Here is a 19,887-nt window from a genome sequence, read left to right on the forward strand (position 1 = left end):
ATTCCGTTTCTGTGATTGGCCTGAGTTTTGTGTTTTCTGTCAAAACGTTTTTGTTCCAGTAACAGCAACAAAAATATTTGAATCCCAGTGCTGTGTTCTTTTGAATCAGTAGGGGAAATCCCCCCAAAAGAAGCAGAGGTATAGAAACTGCCTGGAAACAGTGAAATTTGTTACAAAATTAACTGAACAAATCCCCTTACATAAGTAATCTAATCACTCAATTTGCTCTTTTCCTGAAATGAATTTTCATTCATAATTATCTTCATGTACAGTCAAAAGGCCTATGGATTGTTACATGTACAGCTAATATATGTTGTAATAAAAAAATAAAAAAATCTGTCTCACAACATTACCTGTACACCTATATAATTGTTATTATTTATGTTATCATCATCTGACCCTGGTAGTCAGCAGGGCTGTGGGAGGGAAAGCGAGTCTGCAGGACGGTGCAAATCGGCTGATTTGTAAGTGATAACAGTCCACTGTGATCGAACACAATGTGTGGATTTTCCCCTAAGGTGTTCCTGGAGGAAAGTGAAATGTAAGACCAGAAATTGTGAAGAAATCCACGTTTTGCAACGTGTGTTCACAATTTGTTTTGAGTTTTCACGTTTTGCAATTCACGGTTTGTGGATAATTCACAATTTGCAGCAGATTCACATTTTGGGGGTCAACAAAGGCATCAAAACATGATGCACACTGAGATAAGTGTAGATTATGAATTATGAGCAAGGTTGGGTAGGATTACATTGAAAGAATACATTTGGATTACTTGTAATCTGATTACTTTTGGATTACATTTCAATGTAATCCTACCCAACCTTGATTATGAGCTATGAGGGACCACATCTAGAGGCGATGTTTTTCTTTTACTAACTACACATTATGATTTCTTTAAGTGCTTATACCAGCTGATCACAAATAATTTACTGATTAACATGAGCATTTGATCAATCTCGAGCCACATTGTGAGCAGCGATATGGTTAATGATAGTTTTTTTTTGGCTTGTATTTTGCTTGACCTTTAACCAATTTGTTCCGAAATGTAATAATCTGGAGCAGGATTCTAGGTACGGTGGGCGGCACAGTCCGGCACTGCAAATTTCCACCTGGCTCTCGGGTTCCAATTGGCTGTACCACCCAGCATGGATTTTCCAAAAAAATTAACTAAAATGTTGCTGAAAAATGTACCAATTCAATTGTATTTTGCAATTTCAACCAAATAAAGAAATAAGAAATATATATCTCATTCTCTTCTCATCAAATCCGCCACAAACAGCAGAGATCAGCAGTCAGCTGCTTTCAGCATTCTGTGAAGCCACAGCGCTGAAGGCAGCTCAGAGCAGACAGCCCCCTCCACTCTGACTGAAAGGAAAAAAACAACGCTATCAGAATCTTTAATGAAATAATCCAGAGTTCTGTGTCTGTAGTTGGTGATACATTCAGAAATTTACAGTTTATTTTACAGCTTAAAGGCTTCGTGTTTAAAACGCTTAATTTGCTCTGTGAGAGCGAGGGGGAGGGGTGGAGAGAGTATAGGAGAGGGGAGGAGGGCTTCACTCATTTCCCACATGACAAGGTTAATAGTGTTATAGTTTTTTTAAGTAATGCAATCCCACTCAAAAATATTTCCACTCCGTTTGGTGAAAATCTATCCAGCCCTTTTTTGTTATACCTCTGTCATGGAGGTATTGTTCTCACCTGCATTCGCAGGGTAACTCAAAGGGTAATACGTAAATGGATTTCAATGAAATTTTGTGAGCAGACAGATAATGATCGAGGAAATAATTGATTCAATTTTTGAGATGATTCAGAATAATGATTGGCGCAAAGCAACAAATAAAATTTGGTTAACAGATGGCTAATATCCTAGAAAAGGAGGCATTTTATTTTGAAGTTGGCCTGGAATATATATCTTTTATATCCATAACATCTTATTTTTTTGTTATATTTTTCATAGAAATAGACAAGCGATTATGACTGTGCTCATGTGGCAGCATGCAGTGTTAAAAAAAGGTATAAAAATCAACACCTTATTTAAAAAACATACTAGGTTCAATATTTCCTTGTTGCTTATTCTGTAGCTTTGAAAAATATGAGAAAATTCATGTTTAAATCTGTTACTTCTGCACACAGAACCAAGGTCAAGATTAAATATTCATACAAAAATCCAGATATTTTGTTCTCCTGCTGTCATTTCCTTCTTCTGTGTCACTGATTTCCTCACAATGGTGAAGGGAAGAAAACACGCATGAAGTAGAAACAGCCACAGCTGGCTGAGAAGAAATTATTTACAGACCAAAACCCAGTAAAAGAGGTCACAAGGAGGAAAAAAAGCATTCAACAAGCTGAGCCGCTAATCTCAGTGTGTCACAACTAATCACTCCGTCTTAACGGTGAGCAGAGTATGAACTTCTTTGTCATGCATGAGACAAACTATTCTCCATTGTTTTACAGAATGTATAGTAATCCTTCCACACAGCACAGCGGCAGTGACCGCCGTGTCACCTGACTGATGACATCACCAGGTACATCGACATCATGCCAAAAGTCCTCTTTATTTTAACACCAGGCAAACATTTGATCATTACACAAGAGTATTTCTGAAAATTAAAACATTCAGAAACAAGTTTTTAAAGCATCAGATGGAAACAAAACACTCAAAAGGAAAGTAAACTGACAAATTGGTTCTTAAATACAAAACACTTTTTTCTCCATTGCACTTGAACTTCATAAAGACAACTCAGAAGGTAACTGATTCTGACTCACAGAAACCCTTTACAGTGATATGGATTCACTTAACTGCAGTACATTCAACCATTTGTTACCCTGGGAGTGTTTTTGTAATACAATCTATTAAAAAAACAAAACAAAACAACAAAAAAACCCTGATTCTGTTTCATGGGAATAAGCTTCTGTATATAAAACATCCAGAGAAAGAGTTTGTGCACAAAAACAAAAACCCATTGCATCAGTGTGACAATTAAAATGTCGATGTACAGTGTCAACATAATGGCCAGCCACTTTTGTCACAAATACTATCAGATTTCTGCCTATGATACAGAACACCTGTAGAAAAATGAAAGCAACGCTCAATTTAATCCCCACAACGTCAAAAAAAAAAGTACTTGATTGTGGATGTCCACAGTTTTCGTCTCGTCGGAGCTGTAAATCCAGCGACACTTTGGCAGCCTGGTAAAACAGAGTTCTGACGAGATTTATTCGGGAAAATCATTCTTCACAGAAAAGATTCTCTGGAGTATCAAAGTGCCGTTTGCTTGTTCGTTATTTCCTCCTCCACCTGCTCAACCCCCACCCACCTCCTGTGTTTTGGCCATAAACCATCAAGCTGATGGTCCAAAACCTTCTGGCTTTCACACTCCGGTGCTACAGTTTGCTTGTTTCTACATTAACTTTACAAAAAAAAAAAAAAAAAAAGATTAATTTAATGAACAACAGATAGAAGTACAGTGAAATATCTACACTTCTCAGTGTCGTTGCAACATCTTGAGCCTTTTTTTAACCCCATTAAAATAAACAATCATGTCAAAACCTTCCACTATATCAGACAAATGTGTGAATGCTTAATTATTTTTTTTTTAACAAAACCATTTACAGAGAGTATCCAGAGTCTATGTACAACTGTACAAAGTTTACACCCTCCACAGTATTAACAGCATACAGTCCTTAGTGTTTGTTGGCAGGCAGGCAGAGAAGACATAAACAGCTTTTATGCATTTTGCTTTTTAAATTTTGTGGATAAAGTTTCATATTTTGTCCAACTCCAGTCTTGATCCTAAGACGAGGGAAAAAGTATATTAACAGTCAAACTGGGAAAAGCCAGACAAATGTTTGAACATTACATGAAAATGCATTCTTTCTTGTATAATGAAGAATAATGTGAATAAATCCTCTTACTCAGCCTGGGTAATACAGCATAAATATTATCATGCCATTTCTTTCATACTGAGTGATAATATTTATTAATGTTTGAAGAGTATCGTCATAATGACCGAAACCTGAAGAAACTAGATGGTTGATTAGTTAATCACTGTATATAAAAGGTCAGAAAATGTGAAAAACATCATCAGATTTTTATTGTGTTAGGTCAGGAAAGGAGGCAGAGATGAGTGAGTAGGAATGTGCACGATTAGAGAATCGGGTTAATTTATCCTATAACAGTCGATCAGAAATACGCTTCTGCTGCCGCAAGAACAACACTAAAATATGTTGACTTTTCACCAGATGTCGTTCTAAATGCGACCGATAACTTGCCACGCCGGGCAAGTGACGGGCGTGAAGCACGAGTCCAACAGCACCGTTTACTCACCAGTGTCGATCGGGCAATCATTATGGTCGAGCCTTGACATTTATGGCCTTTTGGCGGCCCAATTTATGGAAATCCGCCATAGTGTCTGAGAACTTTAATCCCTGCTTTTAGCAAACTCTGCTCATTTACAAATATATTTGTCCACAAACAGCATAGATTTCTAAGGGACACTGAAGCACTTTTTTGGACACAAAGTGGACCCTCTGAACTTTGTGATCTGATGAAGTTATGAGGCCCAATGAGTCAACCGCATGTCCCACTGCACCTCTGAAAATGTGAGTGACAACCACTCTGACACATGCACAAATGTAAAAAAGCAAAATAAATCAGATTAATAATATTCATGTACTGAAGAAATGGGAGTACTGGAGAGAAATCCAGGTGTGTTAATCCAGTTTCTCTTCATCAGATAACTGATAAAGCATACTGGACTTTGCCGTTTACACGACCAGTTAATAATCAGATAACAGACAGTAATTGGGATTTTAGTGCACATGGAAACGGGGCCAGTGAAGAACCCGACTTCCCATTTGAAATAATTTGAAGTCTTCTTTTTAATGAACAAACATACTGCACAAAGAAAAAAGTGACACTTACCACGATGCTTTTGGCCTGTTCGTCAGCAGTCTCCTGCATTAGACTGGTCAGCTGACTAAGGTACTTATGGTTCTCCTGCAGGAGGCGTGGGGCAGCATCACTGGAAAGCAAAAAACACACCAAGCCTGCTAGCCACATTTTAACCACACTTTTATGTTTATAGACATACCACAGTAACATTAAGACTGTTGACATTTAAATGTAAAAAAAAACAAAAACAAAAACAAAAAAAACAGGCATATGGAAGGAAGTGTCTCCTCTTCCTTTGATTAAAAACAAACAAATCAATAAATGAAGCTGCACTGGTACATACTGGATCATTTTATCACAATTTTTCTATTCAGTTTATTTGGGTATATTCATAAATACACTTCTTGCAGGAAAACAATCATTTCCTTCAGAATTGTGTTGTTGGCCCAATACAGCTCTTACTGTGCTGACACATTCAAATGCTGATATTCTGAAGCTTATTGAGGAAATATGACACAGCTTCATACATTTTGCTGTCTGAGCTGTGTTCTGCTCTACGCTTGAACACTTAGCTCCTAATGTGTGTCCTTTCTGAAAGTGTTTGCACAGATTTGCGTAGTCAGAGTGTTAGATGGTCTGCCTGAGGGATTCCTGGCTTTCCCTCCAATGTATCAAATACAGCAGACTTTAGTATACAGTTCTGGTTTTCTTTGTTAACAGGTGTGAATCTGTGCTGTCAGGCAAAAAGGGATCAGTGCAATCAATCACCTGTCATTTGGCCCGGGAAGAGAAGTAAGAGGGTGCGGGGAGCTGACCGGTTGTGCTGACTGGGACCACTGGGAAACCTGCAGCAAGTTGGCTGACTCTGGGCTGGTGGCTATGGAGCTCCTTGAGGAGTTCTGAGCCTGGAGTAGAGAGATCACACTGTTTATTAATGGTAGGACCAATGAGGGCAGACATGACACATGTATTAGGAGGATATTATGCCTCACAGAAAAATACTTGAGTTTGCATAAAAACACCCAATGATCAGCGAACAATTTGCAGATTCACATACACAAGCGATCTTCAGTAAATGCCAGAACTCCCTCTGTCTCTTGCTCTGCATCTGCATCACTGTGTTGTCAGCATCCTTGATGCTGTCCAGGGTTTTCTCAATGCGTGGAAACAAATCGATGATCTTCTGTTTGCTGATCAGAATCTTACTATTGAAGACAAACAAAAATCAAGTGGGTCTGGAGGTGCATTAGACCAACTATTATAACTGAAAATCCACTTTGAAACCATAGTGCAACAGTATGTCTGAACATAAAACTAATTAGTGCACTGCCCGTGGGGATCCATGGCCTCTGGATTGGCTACTGTTTATAAAACTACATCCCTTAGTTATGCCGCTATAGACTTAGACTGCTGGGGGGTTTCCCATGATGCACCCAGTGTTTCTTTTTATTCACCTCTTTTTGCTCTGTATGCACCACTCTGCTTTTAATCATTGGTGATTGATCTCTGCTCTCTTCCACAGCATGTCTTTTTCTCGATTCTCTCCCTTCAGCCCCAACCAGTCCCAGCAGAAGACTGCCCCTCCCTGAGCCTGGTTCTGCTGGAGGTTTCTTCCTGTTAAAAGGGAGTTTTTCCTTCCCACTGTCGCCAAGTGCTTGCTCATAGGGGGTTGTTTTGACCGTTGGGGTTTTTCTGTAATTATTGTATGGCTTTTGCCTTACAATATAAAGCGCCTTGGGACAACTGTTTGTTGTGATTTGGTGCTATATAAATAAATTGATTTGAAAATATGTAGCTGACATTTTTTCAAGGGTGGCAATAAACTATGCAAAGTTTCTATAATGATTTGGAATGGCGTGTGACTCCACAATGTAATTATCAACATCCATTGCTCACTGTTATTATGTAATATCCTAAATCTCTCCAAAAATATTAGCCCTATCAACATTCTGTTTTGCCAGTGTTCATCCTTGACCCAAAATACATAAACATACCAAATGGCAAATGTCAGCTCTCCCCAGTTTGTCTGTTATCAAAGCCATAAACATGGTACACGTACACAGAGGCTGCTTGACTTTTAATACATTTTATATTTATTTATACATTTCGTCATTGTCATTTATTATGGACAGTAAAAAGACACAAGGGGCTTTAATGAAGAACATTTTACTGAACTTCTCACGCCTTTTTTGCCACAATCGGTTTGTACAAAGGTGTCACACAGATTGCGCAAACGCTCGTAAAATGAGATCCCACTTGTATCTAAATCAGAACGTGTTCTCAAGAAGAGTAAATTACCATAAATAATGCTACAAAAATGCTAAATATGGCTGCGAGCCCTTCCCATCATATGGGAGTTGTCCAATCAAGACACTGGGATTGGTGATATCGGAAAGAGATTTAGTTCTCTTAAATCACTGATACACAGCCTCGTTAGTATGAGCAGTTCTTACATGAGGTCCTTCTCGTGATAAGGAAGTAGAAAGTGAACTGACTTTTTGCTAAACAACAAACATTCAAAGAAAGTCCTCTGACTGAGCTGAGGAGTTTTGGACTACACTCCTACCTGAGGTGGGTGTACAGGTCTTTGAGGACCTTGTCTTGGTTCTGGACCGTCTTAATGATGGCTTTCACCATTTCGGAGCTGTCAGTGTTTACATTCATCTCAGGCACTGAGGGAAATGCACCACATCAACAAATGTCATCTACTGTCGTCATTCCTAACTGGTTATCTACATCAGCCTGTTTTTCTAACTACCAGTGTTCAGAGAAAAAGCAGACCACAAATGTAAATGTTTTAGTCATATCCTCACAAATACATGCAAAAATGCTTCATACCTTTACATTTCATCTTCAGCTGCTTGTAGAGGTCAACAGCATTTTCTTCTCTGTAATAAAATCAATTACTAGAAGTAAAAATTATAACAGATAAATACTCTGAAACAACAAAAAATTATTTTTCAGGAACAAATGATGTTATTTATTTATATATTTATTTTCCCCCTCAGTTTTAGCTCTCAGCTCCTAAGATTCCATTTCACACAAGTCAACTCTTGGTGGCCCATGTGCACCCCCTGCCCCCCAAGACCTTGGCTTAAGCCACCCATAATAAATGCTCTTAAAAAAAAAATCTTCACTTTACATTAACTAAAAACAAAAACAAACAAAAACTAACCCTTTAGTCCAAAGTGGGAAAAATGAATAATACACAGAGAACATGAATGCACACATTTAAGATGTGTACTTTTCCAATAGGATTGGCCATTTATTATCATTTTAGGGGGGCACCATGTTGAAGAGGTTCACACAATAACTTCAAAGTAAGAATGTCTTTAGATCAAATCTGATTTCTGTGGGATTTACATGTTTTTCTTCATATCTAGTCATGTGGACTATAAATAATCTGTTGGTGTCAATATGACAGTGAATGCTTGTCAAGTTGGTGACTGGTCAAGAAAGTTACTGCGTCTCAGCCAACGTGCACTGATAGGCTCCAGCTACTGTAACCCTCAAAAGCCGGTATAGACAATGGACAGAAATAAGACGAATGCAGAACTGATCACAGTACAGGTTACAGTTCACATTAACACTCACAGCTCCTCCATCTTGTCTACTTGGCGACGGGCATACGGGCTTCTTTGAAGTTCCACTATCTCAGAGTGCAGCGCCACAATCTCATCTTCCAAGTGGCTCACCTCTGCCACCTGCAGCATATAGCAGGAAACACACAGAGACCACCACATATTGACTTGTGCAGAACTTAACAGGAAATAAGGGTTTGTTTTGTAAATATGCACTACCTGAGCGAAAGCAGCAGCTCTCTCCTCGTTCTCCTGCCAGGCTTTCAGCATCTTTTCAGAGGCTTGAGACGATCGGAGATGTTAAATGATACAAACAACATCTTGCTTGGAGCTGTAAGAATGTTGAGTAATGTGCTGCAGGAAAAGATTAGGTTTGAATCTAAACAAACACTCACATATCCCATAGTGCATCTGGTCACTGTACTTTTCCAGGTCATACTGGATGCTACTCTTGAAGAAATCCAGCTTGGCTTTCAGCTGCTGAGAGAAGCCAAACATGTTGTTCTTACACCTGGTCAGGTTGGTATTGTAGCGCAACAGACTCAACCTGGAGGAGATGAATGAGACAGAAGTCAGGAAGCTTTGCAATTGAGGAGCCCACACTACAAATAATAACTACAACACTTGCTAGGGTTGGACAATCTATATTATAACAGCCAAGTGGCCTTCTGTGTGTGTGCCTTGTGTGTGTAAGGTTTCAATCACGCAGAAGACATTTGCTATTTGGTATGCTTATGTATTTTGGGTCAAGAATGAACGCTGTGAAAACGGAAAGTTGATAGGACTAATATTTTTGGAGAAATTAGCCATTATAGTTAACCAGTAAACAATGGACATTGTCCTGCAATGCACCATGGAAGTTCAGGGTTTTGGGGTTTTAAATGTTGTGGTTCATGTTAGTTTAATAGTGTTTGTGTTTTTGTAGTTCAATTGGCTTAGTCAGTTTAGTTCCAAGTGTAGGTGACATGATACGTAAAATTTTTTCGGAGTATTTAAACAACAGTTTGAAATTCATCCTTTCTTGGTGCGCAGTTACTCAAGAGAGAAATATTCTGATTTTGAACTGTGTGCCACTAAAATCCAGGAATGTCCTGGTGAGTCCCGACATCAGAGAAAAAGAAGGAAGTAATCATAGTGCCGGAACCACTATCTTAATACTCCCATTAATTTAGCAATTTTTTACAGGCTACTGACAGCCCCGTATCCACCGAGTGGTTCGGGTTGCAGCTGCACCGTGTTTTCGGCATCAGAACAGTTATTCTCACCAGCAGAATCCTTTTGATTTGCAGGTGGAACAGTTACATTGACAAGTTCGCACGCACAGTGTTGTGGATTTTCCACTCCACACCGAGGCAAAACGGACTATTTCCACATTATTGTATTTTGTTTTGTGGCTCATGGGAATTTCGTGGCGTGCGGACTGAGACATTATGAACAGATGAGGGACTGCGAGTCTTTCAACTTGCAGCTCAAAGCGGCTCATGGTGGAACAAGAGGATCCATTCACAGCAGTGACTGGAACCATCAGCCGCAGACGCAAAGAAAGGATTACGCCTGTAGCTGGCCGTGCCGGTCACGGATCAGTACAGCAGAGACTCAAACCTTCACGGACTTTTCTTCAGCCAGGACAACAAATTAATATTATTTTCAGACATTTTCATCAAAATGAAGATGATCTCACTGAAATGGACAGGTAAGACTACATTATTTTCTCCTTGTGTGAATGGTTTTAATATTTAATAATATGTTACGTTACTAAAGTACAATAACTATTCAAGAAGGAAACAAGATTTATTTTAAAAATAGATGATATTTTCTGTCACTCATGACACTTTTCAGATTTGAATGTACCTTTTTCTCAGAAAAAAAAAAAATCATAAATAAAAAATCCACACAATTTTTTTTTCTGTTGTCAGCGATAGTAAAACTTTTTTTTTTTTTAAATCAGTTGTTTAGACCAAAGAGCTGGCAAAAAAGTATCATCTCCACCGGCATGCTGAAATCATATGCATTATTTGTTTATTTATTTTTATAGTCACCATTTCGTGTTATGAACTCTGCCAATATCGTCACTGTTGTCTTTTCCTCCAAGGTTTCGTCTCTGTCATTTTCATCTAAATAAGGCTCAAAACCATAAGGCTGTGTCCTCCACAGCTTACACACGTTCAGACTGGACTAAAAAAACAAAAAACAAAACAAGGTCTGAAAACAGCTCCACCTCCGCTGTGTTTACAGTGTATTTGGGCTTGAATCAGCAGGTGCCGTTCTTGTGATGAGGTAGCAACAATATGGCCACGACTGAGGGTTGAAATAGAGCTCAGGCTTCAGATAGCTGTTGTTTATCCTTCACTTATTGTTCAGGATTTGTTTTAAATATCAACATTTCAACATTTTTAGTGATTATTTGTGCACATTTTTGGTGTCACCTACACTTTAAGTGTCATGTTGTCATTACCATTACCAAGAATATTGCTTTTGATGTCTTCTGACACCGTCTCTGTTTGTGCGTGTGTAAAAATTAAATGCACCTGCTTGCAGCAGAATGCAGAAAAAACAAAAAGCTCTGCGTGCGTGCGACTGGGGACAGCTGACATTTGCCGTTAGGATGAACAGTGCCAAAACGGAACACTGATAGGACTGATAGGATATTTTTGGAGAAAATATGGATATTAGATAAGGTTGATAATTACATTCTGGACTAACACGTCATTCAAGCAGGGGTCGGTAAAGTAACTTTATATTAAAAGCGTGCATGTTTTTATTTAGGAAATTCAATGTAAGTGCATAATACAAATGTAAATACGTTAAAAATACATGGATGACACAAGAAAGTGAAAACATTTCTATTGTGGTCCATTTGAAAATCAAATGACAAAATAGAAGTAATAATGCAATAAAATAATGATGATGATGATGATAATAATAATAATAAAAATAATAATAATAATAATAAGTGTGTATATGATAACAAGAACCTAAACAATTTATAAATACATTAAGACAGTAAATTAACATTAAAAAATACATAATTAACAGGAAATAAAAGGGTTGAGTTCTCTTCTAAAAAAAACTGTTGAGGTCTAAGGTTCTAAAACATTCTGGACTCACATGCCTTCCAAGTCATTATATAAGCTTTGGTTTATTTATAACCACCCTTAAAAAATGTCAACTGCCTAATTTATAAACACTACCCAATCTAGAGTCCGTGGATCCCCACAGGCAACACGCTAGTATCAACTTAATTAGATAATCATGGTGTCTACGTTAAAACATTGCAATGTTTTTTTTTTTTTGGTTCCCAGTCCAGAAGGGAAGACGAGGAAAATGGGAGATGTCATGTTGGTAAGTGTTAGCCTACAGAGTTAACCAGAGTAGCTACATTCTCTCACCTGCAAAACTGCCTTGACATGTTTGTGCTCCAGGTCAGAAACAAACCGCAACACATGTCCACTTTCCCAACCCCATTGTCACTTTTTCTTTTCATTTTCACTTTGTTTGCGTGTAATTTGCCCAAAAACTCAGATGATGGAGACAGACGAGGGCTGTCCCTGGATGTAGAAGTAGAACTGGACTTTTTGTGACTGCTTCAATGACTGCAGCCGAAAAAAAAAAACAGTACACCATTTTTCCGTTAGAATTAATGCTGTGTTTGTGCAGGCTGTCCCAGTAAGTGGTCAAATCCCGCAATATCATGCAGGGGTTCAAACGAGACTGCAGTTCCCTATACGCCCATCTCCTGCAGTTCTTGTTCTACATTCAGTTATTTACAAAACCTGCATAAGCCACTTGTAAAGTAACAAAACAAGACAACTTAACTATCTAAGGATATTTAACTGAGAAGTACAGAACTAGGTGTGTGATGTGACTTACATAGCTGCTCTTTGGCCTTGGTAAAGCCTGAAGTAGTCCTCCTTCAGGCCACAGATGTAGCTCAACGCTTCACCCCACACCTTCTTCAGCAAAGCCAGCGGCAGTTGTGTCTTCGGATCTTGGACTAAAAAGTTTGTCAGAAAATCATGACATGACATTTCTGCTGCTTTTTAAAAAAGCACGCCAGAATGACCACATATGCCATTTAATAGGTTATATATTACTAATAGGAATTTTCTAAAGCTTGCTTCATTTTACAAGCTCAAGTCATAAACAGAAGAGCAAGTAAAATAAATAAATAAATGAATAAAATAAAAAAATAAGCATGTAAGACTCACCAATAGTGCTGACCTTATCAGGTACCACTCTGCCAATAAAGGATCCAGCATACATGGTGATGCTCTTGTCAAACAAATACACGATGTAGCTATCCCAACCTCTCTGCACAGGAGAAGAGGAAAATCAGCAGAGGCAGAATGTGCTCATGTTGTTCTGCAGCGTATTACTCACCTTAAATTCTTAGTATAAAAGTTCACAAAACACATGAATCATAAAGACCCACAGATGCTGCTTCAAGCATCCTATTTTTGCATTCAACCATTTCCAGCTTCTGATAATAATACAATAATGTTTCTGGTTTAGCTATTAACACTGGGGCTGTAACTATACATGTTTTCCATAATTAATTATTCTACAGACTATGACCCCCCCAATGATGGACATCCTATGGGGATAAGATGAACAGCCCCGGTTCTATAAAAAACATCCATCCATCCATCCATTTTCTACCGCTTTATCTGGAGTCGGGTCGCGGGGGCAGCAGCTCAAGCAAAGCCACCCAGACCTCCTGATCCACACACACCTCCCCCAGCTCCTCCGGGGGAACCCCAAGGCGTTCCCAAGCCAGCCGAGAGACGTAGTCCCTCCAGTGTGTCCTGGGTCTTCCCCGGGGCCTCCTCCTGATGGAACATGCCCGGAACACCTCTCCAGTGAGGCGTCCAGGGGGCATCCGGAAAAGATGCCCGAGCCACCTCAACTGGCTCCTTTGGACGTTGAGGAGCAGCGGCTCGACTCCGAGCTCCTCCCAAGTGACTAAGCTCCTCACCCTATCTCTAAGGGAGCACCCAGCCACCCTGAAGAAACTCGGCCGCTTGTACTCGCGATCTCGTTCTTTCGGTCATGAGCCAAATCTCATGACCATAGGTGAGGATCAGAATGCAGATCGATCGGCAAATCGAGAGCTTTGCCCCCCTACTCAGCTCTCTCTTCACCACGATGGTCCGATACAGCGACCGCATCACTGCAGACGCTGCACCGATCCGTCTATCGATCTCACGCTCCAGCCATCCCTCACTCGTAAACAAGACCCCGAGATACTTAAACTCCTCCACTTGAGGCAAGGACACTCCACCGACCTGAAGAGGGCAAAGCACCTTTTTCTGGTCGAGAACCATGGCCTTGGATTTGGAGGTGCTGACTTTCATCCCGGACGCTTCACACTCGGCTGCAAACCGCCCCAGTGCATGCTGAAGGTCCTGATTTGACGAAGTCAACAGAACCACATCGTCTGCAAACAGCAGAGATAAGATTCTGTGGTTCCCAAACCAGACCCCCTCTACACCCTGGCTGTGCCTAGAAATTCTGTCCATAAAAATAATGAACAGAACCGGTGACAAAGGGCAGCCCTGGTGGAGGCCAACGTGGACTGGAAACAGGTTTGACTTACTACAGGCAATGCGAACCAAGCTCCTGCTGCGGTCGTACAGGAACCAGATAGCCCTTAGCAAAGGACCCCAGACCCCGTACTCCTGGAGCACCCCCCACAGGGTGCCCTGAGGGACACAGTTGAACGCCTTCTCCAGATCCACAAAGCACATGTGGACTGGTTGGGCGAACTCCCATGAACCCTCAAGCACCCGATGGAGCGTGTAGAGCTGGTCCAGTGTGCCGGGACCAGGACGAAAACCACACTGCTCCTCCTGAATCCGAGGTTCGACTATCGTCGAATTCTCCTCTCCAGTACTCTGGAATAGACCTTACCGGGGAGGCTGAGGAGTGTGATCCCCCTGTAGTTGGAACACACCCTCCGGTTCCCCTTCTTAAACAGAGGGACCACCCCGGTCTGCCAATCCAGAGGCACTGTCCCCGACCGCCACGCGATGTTGCAGAGGCGTGTCAGCCAGTACAGTCCCACAACATCCAGAGACTTAAGGTACTCAGGACGGAGCCTTGCCACCGAGGAGCTTTCTAACCACCTCGGTGACTTCGGCCTGGGTAATGGATGAGTCTACCTCTGAGTCCCCAGTCTCTGCTTCCTCTTCAGAAGACGTGAAGATGGGATTGAGGAGATCCTCCAAGTATTCCTTCCACCGCCCGACAGCATCCCCAGTCAGGGTCAACAGCTCCCCACCCGCACCGTAGACAGTGCTGGTGGAGAGCTGCTTCCGCCTCCTGAGGCGTCGGACGGTTTGCCAGAATTTCTTCGAGGCCGACCGATAATCCTCCTCCATGGTCTCCCCAAACTCCTCCCATACCCAAGTTTTTGCCTCTGTGACCACACGGGCTGCGGCACGCTTGGCCTGCCGGTACCTGTCAGCTGCCTCCGGGGTCCAACCTACCAACAAGGACAAGTAGGACTCCTTCTTCAGCTTGACGGCATCAATTACTTCCGGCGTCCACCACCGGATTCGGGGATTGCCGCTGTGACAGGCCCCAGAGACCTTGCGACCACAGCTACGAGCGGCCACATCGACAATGGAGGTGAAGAACATGGTCCACTCGGACTCCATGTCTCCAACCTTCCCCGGAATCTGGGCGAAGCTCTCCCGGAGGTGGGAGTTGAAGACCTCGCTGACAGAGGGTTCCGCCAGTCGTTCCCAGCAGACCCTCACGATACGTTTGGGCCTGCCAGGTCTGACCGGCTTCCTCCCTTCCCAGCGGATCCAACTCACCACCAGGTGGTGATCGGTCGACAGCTCAGCCCCTCTCTTCACTCGAGTGTCCAATACAAGTGGCCGAAGGTCAGATGACACAACTACAAAGCCGATCATTGACCTCCGGGTGTCCTGGTGCCACGTGCACACCCTTGTGCTCGAACATGGTGTTTGTGATGGACAAATTGTGACTAGCACAGAAGTCCAACAACTGAACACCACTCGGGTTCAGATCGGGAAGGCCATGCTTCCCGATCACCCCCCTCTAGGTCTCACTGTTGCCGCCCAGATGGGCATTGAAATCCCCCAGGAGAACAATGGAGTCCCCAGTCGGAGCGCTATCTAGTACCCCTCCCAGGGACTCCAAGAAGGTCGGGTACTCTGCACTGCCCCTTGGCCCGTAGGCTGAGACAACAGTGAGAGACCTGTCCCCGACCTGAAGGCGTAGGGATGCGACCCTCTCGTTCACCGGAGTGAACTCCAACACATGGCGACTGAGCTGGGGAGCAATAAGCAATGCAACCTCAGCTCTCCGCCTCTCCCTGTGGGCAACGCCAGAAAAGTGGAGCGTCCACCCCCTCTCCAGGAGTTGGGTACCAGAGCCCAAGTTGTGCGTGGAGGATAAAAAAACAATTAAATCAAAAACAATCATCTGCACAAACACTGTAAACAACCAAATTGGGAACACGAGATGTCCAAGAAGAGAAAAGCAGTTACAATATGGCTGGAGGATTAAATGATCTGGAACCCAGATTGCAGTTAAATTAATGCCAATTTCAGTGATAAGCCTTGTACAATCTCACTCAATCTAACAGCCTATTTGCCCAACATTGCCTCCTGCCCCACAGTACCTTCATCTTTTTTTTCAGTTGCGATTGGTCTAAATGAGAATGAAGTGTTTGCGGTTACTAATTATTATATGTACTGTGCTTCATGTGACTTACAAAAGCATAATGCTCCTACTTAAGCAAATGTTCCTACCTGTTTAAATCCAGGCGATTCTGCAATTACAGAATCCATTCATTGCTGTCCATTTTTTCCTCCTCGCTAAGATAAAACATTCATAATTTTCCTGTCAGCCTCTCACTGAAAACAGTGGAACATCCAGTCTGTTACTGACTGTCAATATTTTTAGTTTTCTCTGCGTTCTAGTCTAGAAGCTCTGCATGTGCTCATTGTGCCCCACTCTCTCACACTCAAAACGGCAAATAAATGTCCAGGCAGCAGAAAAGCTCTTTGCTTAAACTCCACTCAAAGTTTTAAACACACAAAAAACTTTTGGACAAACTTCGGGGACATGAGTTGACAAAGTCATTTTGCAGATGGAAAAATGACTTATCTGACATAAACACAAACTCATAGTATCAGCACAGCTCCTTATACAGATGTTTCCTTGAGCAGTCACCGTGTGATACAGGGTTGCACTGAGATTGGGTCCCACCGCAAATGTGGCAGGAGCAAGCACTCAGAACTTTGCTGCGTGCGGGAGCAGGCGGGTAAAAAAACAACAACAACAAAACAAACAAAAAAAAAACCACTGTGCGAACGGAAGCGAAAAGATGGCTCAGAATTGTGATTATATTTCTTTCCATACTGCCAAACCCTTAGTAAGAACAGTCAATATAAATCCTCTACACAAAAAGGATTCTGTGTTCTTTTCATGTGGATCACTTACCACTCCATCAAGGACACATTGAGCAGCAGGCTTTCTCGGGTCCAGTGAGACACCGGTCTCCTGCAGCAGCTCCTGGTTCACGACCTCTATCTTGGTCTCAGCCTCAATGTGCTTCTGCAGACTGTGGAGGCTCTCATCGAGGGTCAACTGGAAGGAGTGAACTTGAGCTGTGTTCATGTTCAGGATGTGAACAACCTGAGGGAAGAAAGATGAAAATCTAAGGATTAGGGATGCAATGATCAGGGTTGTATAAGATAACACTCTAGCACAGGGCATATGGCGAGTATGTTAATGTCAATCCAACATATACTGAACAAAAATATAAATGCGTTTGTGTTTGCTCCTAATTTTCATGAGCTGAACTCAAGGATCTAAAACATTTTCTGTATACAGAGAAGACCTGTTTCTCTCAAATATTGTTCAAAATCTGTCTAAATCCGTCTAATCGGTCTAATCCATCCCACCTCACAGGTGTGGCATATCAAGATGCTGATTAGACAGCATGATTATTGCAAGGTGTGCCTTAGGTTGGCCACAATAAAAGGCCACTCCAAAATGTGCAAGTCTTGAATTATATATTTTATTCTGATTTGCTTTAACAAATCTGCAGCCATGTGCAAATAGAATAATTAGAGCTAACAATTCAAAAGACCTGCACCCCTCCAGCACTGCGGATTTACAAGAAAACCGAATGTCTAATTGCATTTGACAGGAAGCCTTGCAGATTTAAAATATTGGGGAAAAACACCACAAGCCTTCAATCATTCAACAACTGTATTTTGTCAGGTAATGATAATATTCATTATTTCAGATGTGTGAAACACTATATTGGCTGAAATGGTAATCAGAAATAATCTAATGTGTTTTTTTTTTAATCAAAAAGACTAAAATGTCTTGACTGAAACGAGACAAAAATACAGTACACTGAGTTCTCTTTCGACTAAAACTAGACTAAAATTAACAGACTTTTAGTCAACTAAAACATAATACTAAATAAAAATGGCATGTGAGTGACTAAACATGACTAAAACTATAAAGGACATTTATAAGGACAAAAGACTAAGACCAAATTTAAAAAAACAACAGGTGCCAAAATTAACACTAGATTCCAGTCAGTCCGAATATGTCCATCTTTGAGATCTGATTGAAGCATCCTTACTAACACAACAAAATGTATGAATCATATTGTTCTGTTGTCTAGAACTAGACCTTAGTTTTAGAACTTAAATGGTTCCTAAATGTTGTTCTTAAACTGAAATCAATTTTCCCATAAGAAACTACATAAAATGGATTACTCCGTTCCTTGCCCCAAAAAGAACACTGCATTTGCTGCAAATGCTTTAACAGCATTTCATGCATAAAAGGCAGACAAAATAAAAAGAATATGCATAGTATCTTCTACAAAATACTGCAGAGTAAATAAAATAAAATACACAAATACACTAAAACTTAAAAACTTTGATGGAACAATAACTTATTCCAGTTACTCACCTTCATACTGAGGATCTGATCCAACATTTCAAAGCACAAAGGCTTCTTCTTCTCAGAGTTGACTTTGCCTCCTCTCTCAACAGGATCCCATTTCAGCATTAGCTGAAGCAGGGCTTCCACTGGTTCCAAGAGTGTCCTATGATATAAGCAATCAAATTACAAACAAAAAAATTAAAGCCTCTGGCTGATATTCTGATAAAAATGACACCCTCCACCCCTGAGGGAAAAAAAAAAATCTACAAGACTCTGTGGTCAGTGAGCAATATACTTTCACTTTCATACATCAGGAAAAAAAAAACCTGCAACATCCAATCTACCAAATCTTTTGGTTATACAGCAGACAGAGGCTCCAAACCTGCTGAGATTGTTGGGGTAGGGAAGATGTTTGGAGAACTTGACTTCACCATTTGGTTCTTCCTCAGCCATAATGTCTTTTGGTCCTTTATTCTGCACTTTACTGGCCCTGTGGATCAGCGGTGATGAATAAGTGAGCATTTGAACTCTTCAAATGACTTCATATAACTAGAAATACTCTATATCTACAGCTAGAAATACACGGATAAAGCATGAAATCACATTACTGTAATGAAAAAGAAATCTTTGAAATACAGACTTCTGATTATTGTACTTTTAAAAAAGCCCTTATCTCTTGGACAGAATACAAACAAAGCTAGCTGCTCCCTCCCAAAGTTTGACAACATACCCGTGTTAAGATGCTCCGCATTCATACTGAAAACTTGTTCATCCACAGTTCCAAAGTGTATGTTAAACATGTATGAAACGTTTGTAGCCAAACATAGTAACATACATAGTTTCTAAGACTACAATCTATAGGACTTCGGGGAATTATTAACATCATTAACCATATCTAACTGAAACAGTAGATAAAAACAGATCTTGCACAGTAATGCCGTTTACCCAGCAAATAACAACATATAAACACAACACTTTTGGTTTTGCTCCAATTTTGTATGACATGAACTCAAAGATCTAAAACTTTTTCCACATACACAATATCACCATTTCCCTCAAATATTGTTCACAAACCAGTCTAAATCTGTGATAGTGAGCACTTCTCCTTTGCTGAGATAATCCATCCCACCTCACAGGTGTGCCATATCAAGATGCTGATTAGACCAGTGATTTTCAACCTTTTTTGAGCCACGGCACCCTTTTTATATTTACAAAATCCTGCGGCACACCACTGTCATGTGTCACGTGTCACGCACCACTAACTCGACTGTCTCTACACGGTGCGTTAGCACATTAGCAACACGTGCGGTACAGATATGACGTAACATAGTATACTATAGTCATGGAGCTGTATATAAAAACTAGACAGCGCAGTCCCAATGCTGCGCATTAAATGAAAACGTCCCTTCATGGACAGCGACACGACGTCTCCTAACTGGGCAAAATATTGAGGAAGTACCCTGATGT

The 19,887-nt window shown here is 41.0% G+C and overlaps 1 protein-coding gene across 4 annotated transcripts in view; it reads right to left on the reverse strand.

The window, feature by feature from the left end:
* Positions 1 to 2,539: 2,539 nt before the first annotated feature.
* LOC117530767 (inhibitor of nuclear factor kappa-B kinase subunit alpha-like) overlaps positions 2,540 to 19,887 on the reverse strand; it is a 36,715-nt gene continuing 19,367 nt past the window's right edge. For 2 of the 4 annotated variants that reach the window (XM_034193695.1, XM_034193693.1), the window contains exons 8-21: positions 18,803 to 18,910; positions 18,448 to 18,583; positions 16,957 to 17,151; positions 12,687 to 12,789; positions 12,349 to 12,472; positions 8,874 to 9,025; positions 8,698 to 8,759; positions 8,492 to 8,601; positions 7,736 to 7,785; positions 7,464 to 7,569; positions 5,955 to 6,102; positions 5,666 to 5,802; positions 4,928 to 5,027; positions 2,540 to 3,796 (exon numbers count right to left, since the gene is read on the reverse strand). In XM_034193695.1, the coding sequence (XP_034049586.1) occupies positions 3,731 to 3,796; positions 4,928 to 5,027; positions 5,666 to 5,802; positions 5,955 to 6,102; positions 7,464 to 7,569; positions 7,736 to 7,785; positions 8,492 to 8,601; positions 8,698 to 8,759; positions 8,874 to 9,025; positions 12,349 to 12,472; positions 12,687 to 12,789; positions 16,957 to 17,151; positions 18,448 to 18,583; positions 18,803 to 18,910 (1,597 nt within the window). In that variant the 3' untranslated portion in view covers positions 2,540 to 3,730. Of the gene's footprint in view, positions 3,797 to 4,927; positions 5,028 to 5,665; positions 5,803 to 5,954; positions 6,103 to 7,463; positions 7,570 to 7,735; positions 7,786 to 8,491; positions 8,602 to 8,697; positions 8,760 to 8,873; positions 9,026 to 12,348; positions 12,473 to 12,686; positions 12,790 to 16,956; positions 17,152 to 18,447; positions 18,584 to 18,802; positions 18,911 to 19,887 lie in introns of those variants that run through there. The other 2 variants (XM_034193694.1, XR_004566446.1) reach the window with 2 other exon arrangements.

The sequence above is a fragment of the Thalassophryne amazonica genome, chromosome 18, assembly GCF_902500255.1.
Source record: "Thalassophryne amazonica chromosome 18, fThaAma1.1, whole genome shotgun sequence".
NCBI lineage: Eukaryota > Metazoa > Chordata > Actinopteri > Batrachoidiformes > Batrachoididae > Thalassophryne > Thalassophryne amazonica.